Here is a 3,605-nt window from a genome sequence, read left to right as displayed (position 1 = left end):
ATATATGTTTTCATTTATTAAAATAATATTAAGTTTTACAATCAATATTAATTACAATGTTCTTACTTCTCCATTAAACGGATTATAAGTTATAATTTGATCATGTAAGATTAAACAATATGCTGATGTAGATGGTGGAAACGCTTCTTCGGTCTCCATCTCAATCCTAAGGTCGACAGTCGAAGTTTTCACATTATCATTCTGTCTACTCATATCAACAACTATAATCGGTGAAAGTTTTTTGAAATCCGTTCGAGTCAATAGAGGTGTGACATTATCATGACCGTAGTAGGATTTCTGGAACTCGGCATATGCACGGTATAATGTAGCCATCCTGTTCTTAGTAAAGTCACTTTGGAAATCTTCGTAGGGGAATACTTCAGAATTTAAATAAACCTTCACATTTTTGATTTTACAATGATCAAAATATGACATTGGTGTACTCACACTGTTTTTCCTATCAGTCTGAAATCCGATTATAGCATACCGCGGTTTTTCTAATTTGTTAGATGTTTTTACTTTCCACGAATGCAAAGTGTTTTGAGGTAAAAATGGGTATTCACACAACTCCCATGATCTGAACGCACATTTCAGAGGTTTTTGATGGTTTACCACTTTCAGCAGTTGTATTTTTTCTTTATCACTGACCTTGACTATAGGCATTCTCCATAATATTTTCGAAATATTTATTTTAACATCTTTTAACTTAGACGCGTCTATAACAATTTCATTGTTTTTATACTGCTTAATCGCATTCATATCCAGCGACGCTCTATTTAATATCAGCTGTTGATTACAGTTTATTAAAATACGTTTATAGTCTTCACAAAACCCGAATAAATCTTTGAGATTAATACATCCGTTAAACACACCGCTTTCGATAAAATCTTTATTGACATTTTTAATATCATCATCCCAAGCAGCGTTATAGTGTGAAACAATGTCTGATTTATTATACGAGCAATATCCTTTCATTGTTTAAGTTATACCAGGGTTGATGAGTTTCTGAATTTGAATACCATTCAACTCGTATTTCATTTCGGAGAAAAGAAATGCTAGCCCGTTGTTTATAAATCGAATGTCATCTGTCATGTCAGCAGGTTTGGTTATTGACCCCTCGATATAGATATAACTTTCACAAGGTAGAGTATATGACTCTGTGTTGTGTAAAGCAATACGCACTTCATCGTTATTGGAGAGGGCAGATGTTGAATAAGGAAGAAAAGAATGATAATCAATTTGAGTTATCCTGCAATCGTCGACATATCCACCCGATACGTCTAAATACATATCATCCATGTTAAATAGCGTTTAATGAACGGAGAAAAGTTAAATTTTCAGCTGTTAGATTGCCTCCCACTTTATAGAATTTCAAATATTTTTTCCTCGGAGTTGTTGACTTGATAATGTCACTGACACGACTACGGGATTTTTCGTATACCCGACTATTTATATTATAAAACTGTAAACCCATTATATCATAAGTCTTTGATTAACAATCGTATTGATACAGGCTCTCTACGCAAATCGATTAACTCGTTATCCTGATTTTTTAATATTATCTCTGCATGTGTAATTGATGAACAGTTTATTGAATAGAAAACCAAATGTGTTGGAATCTCTATCACTTTATAACCCGGAGGTACATTCGGATAAAACTCGTGTATTGTATGGGACTGCTTTCCGTTATTGAATGAGCCCATGACTAAGTTTGATTCGATATATATACAGTTTGTTTTGGTAATATTTACCAACTTATCCGATTGATGTTTAACATTAGCATCATATGTACGTTTTTCAAAACCTAACAACTCACCGATGTTATTAGGCATGGACAAATCTATAGATTCGCTACACAACATTTCACATTTTAACGTATTATTATTACCCTTCAACTCGAACGATATCTTGGAATCGGTTAGTATATGCTTTATTACCTCTTCAATTTCACTCAACTCATAAGAGCCTGTGGGTAATGAGTAGATGTGAGGCGATGTTCCTCCCATATCATTCTTATTAATAAATCCTATTTGATTACACTTACTGTTTATATTAGGAATAGAATTGTTTGTCTTAAAACCTAATAGAAAGATCTTAGCATTTTTACTGACTTCTATCGGTGGGAAAAAGTCACAAGATAATTCACTGGAGTTACCGTTTAACGTTATAGTGTACATGATAAAAATCTTAAACACAAATGACCGCAGTTTGTTGTATTGTATTTCTGATGTCTATCGTAATTATATTCGATATTACAATCGTTGAAATATTTCTGTAATTCTAGTGGTGGGGGTAAATTTCCAAAACTATCGTAATATTTAACTTGTTTACCGATTTTTTCATTCGCTACCCAATGATAGTTCCTTCACCCTTATCGACATCCAAATTAACTATAGCCGACTCACAATGTTTATAATGTAAAGGCAACCGGTCTCGGGAAAATACTCCAATGAAATGAGGTATTTTCAACAAGTCAATGTATTTTATAATCTCATAATCATACAATGCTCTATCGGGTAGCGTATCAATTAGTTTTTTGTCGACTTTCTAGATTTCTTCACCACTGACCCGCCTTTATACGGTGCCAGGAATAAACTTTTACCTTTGATGATTTTATAAGAACTCTCCTTGTATGGTGTGAGATATAAACCCTTACCTAAGTGAATAGGGGTGTTTTTATTAGATTTTAAATCATTCACGACTTTTACTATATTACCGATACCACCAGTAAGCGCACCTAATGCAGATAACCCGGCAAAAATAGGTATCAAGGGTAAAATCCCCCCTTTTTTCGGAATCAGAATAACTCTAGGAGTTTTAGTTTTCTTAGTTTTCGATTTTTTATTAGCTGTCAGGCAAGTTCGTATTAATTTAGTTATATTCTTTTCTTTCAGTTTATTTTTGATTGACTTTTTAGCAGCCGCGACCATTTGTTTAAATCCACAACCAGCCCCCATCTTACGTTTGACTTTCATGGCTGTAGTAACCAACCAAGATGCAGCTTTCTCCTTGATACCAGTGTTTTTAGATTTAAACACCTCCCAAGCTTGATTTTCTAATATTTCATCAGCCCTATGTCTATCCGCTAGTGAATTACTTCTATCATATGCGATGTCATGAGCTCTAGCCAACTCATCTAGACTGTTTACACCTCGATAACCTCGTGCCAGTCTTTCTTTTAGTTTAGTACCAGGGCCGGCAAATCTGTAATGAAAAATTATATTTAGATAGGATTTAATAATGTGATGTACTGATGACTCACCGATAACCGGGTAGATGTAATTCCACTGGTAAATGGTTTATAACAGAGTTAATGAGACCCGAACCCTTATTGTTGTTCCGTTTATGAACGTGAGACATCGTGTGACGTCTTCATAGACAGTACATTTGTATTTATAGTGAAACATCTGCTTTGGAAAATGCGTTTTATCGAGCAAGAGAAAAACTTCAAATATATAACATTGATACCCCGGATACAATACAGTTTAGACATGGTGACCTATTCCCGAATACGATACGATCGTTGGTCTTAGGGAGTTCGGGTTGTGGTAAGACGAACTTGATATATTTTCTACTCGTCGATGAAAACGGGCTTGGATTTGAAA

General features: G+C 34.3%; 1 protein-coding gene across 1 annotated transcript; it reads right to left on the bottom strand.

The window, feature by feature from the left end:
* Positions 1-51: 51 nt before the first annotated feature.
* Positions 52-975, bottom strand: LOC103308494. The gene has a single exon (XM_008181929.1). It carries the CDS (start codon positions 973-975, stop codon positions 52-54), a length of 924 nt encoding a protein of 307 aa, XP_008180151.1.
* Positions 976-3,605: the final 2,630 nt, after the last annotated feature.

The sequence above is a fragment of the Acyrthosiphon pisum genome, chromosome X (assembly GCF_005508785.2).
Source record: "Acyrthosiphon pisum isolate AL4f chromosome X, pea_aphid_22Mar2018_4r6ur, whole genome shotgun sequence".
NCBI lineage: Eukaryota > Metazoa > Arthropoda > Insecta > Hemiptera > Aphididae > Acyrthosiphon > Acyrthosiphon pisum.
This window is presented reverse-complemented; position numbering and strand designations above follow the sequence as displayed.

Excerpts from the sequence above, each read along its gene's own strand:
- LOC103308494 (XM_008181929.1), bottom strand. The coding sequence starts at position 975 with ATGAAAGGATATTGCTCGTATAATAAATCAGACATTGTTTCACACTAT.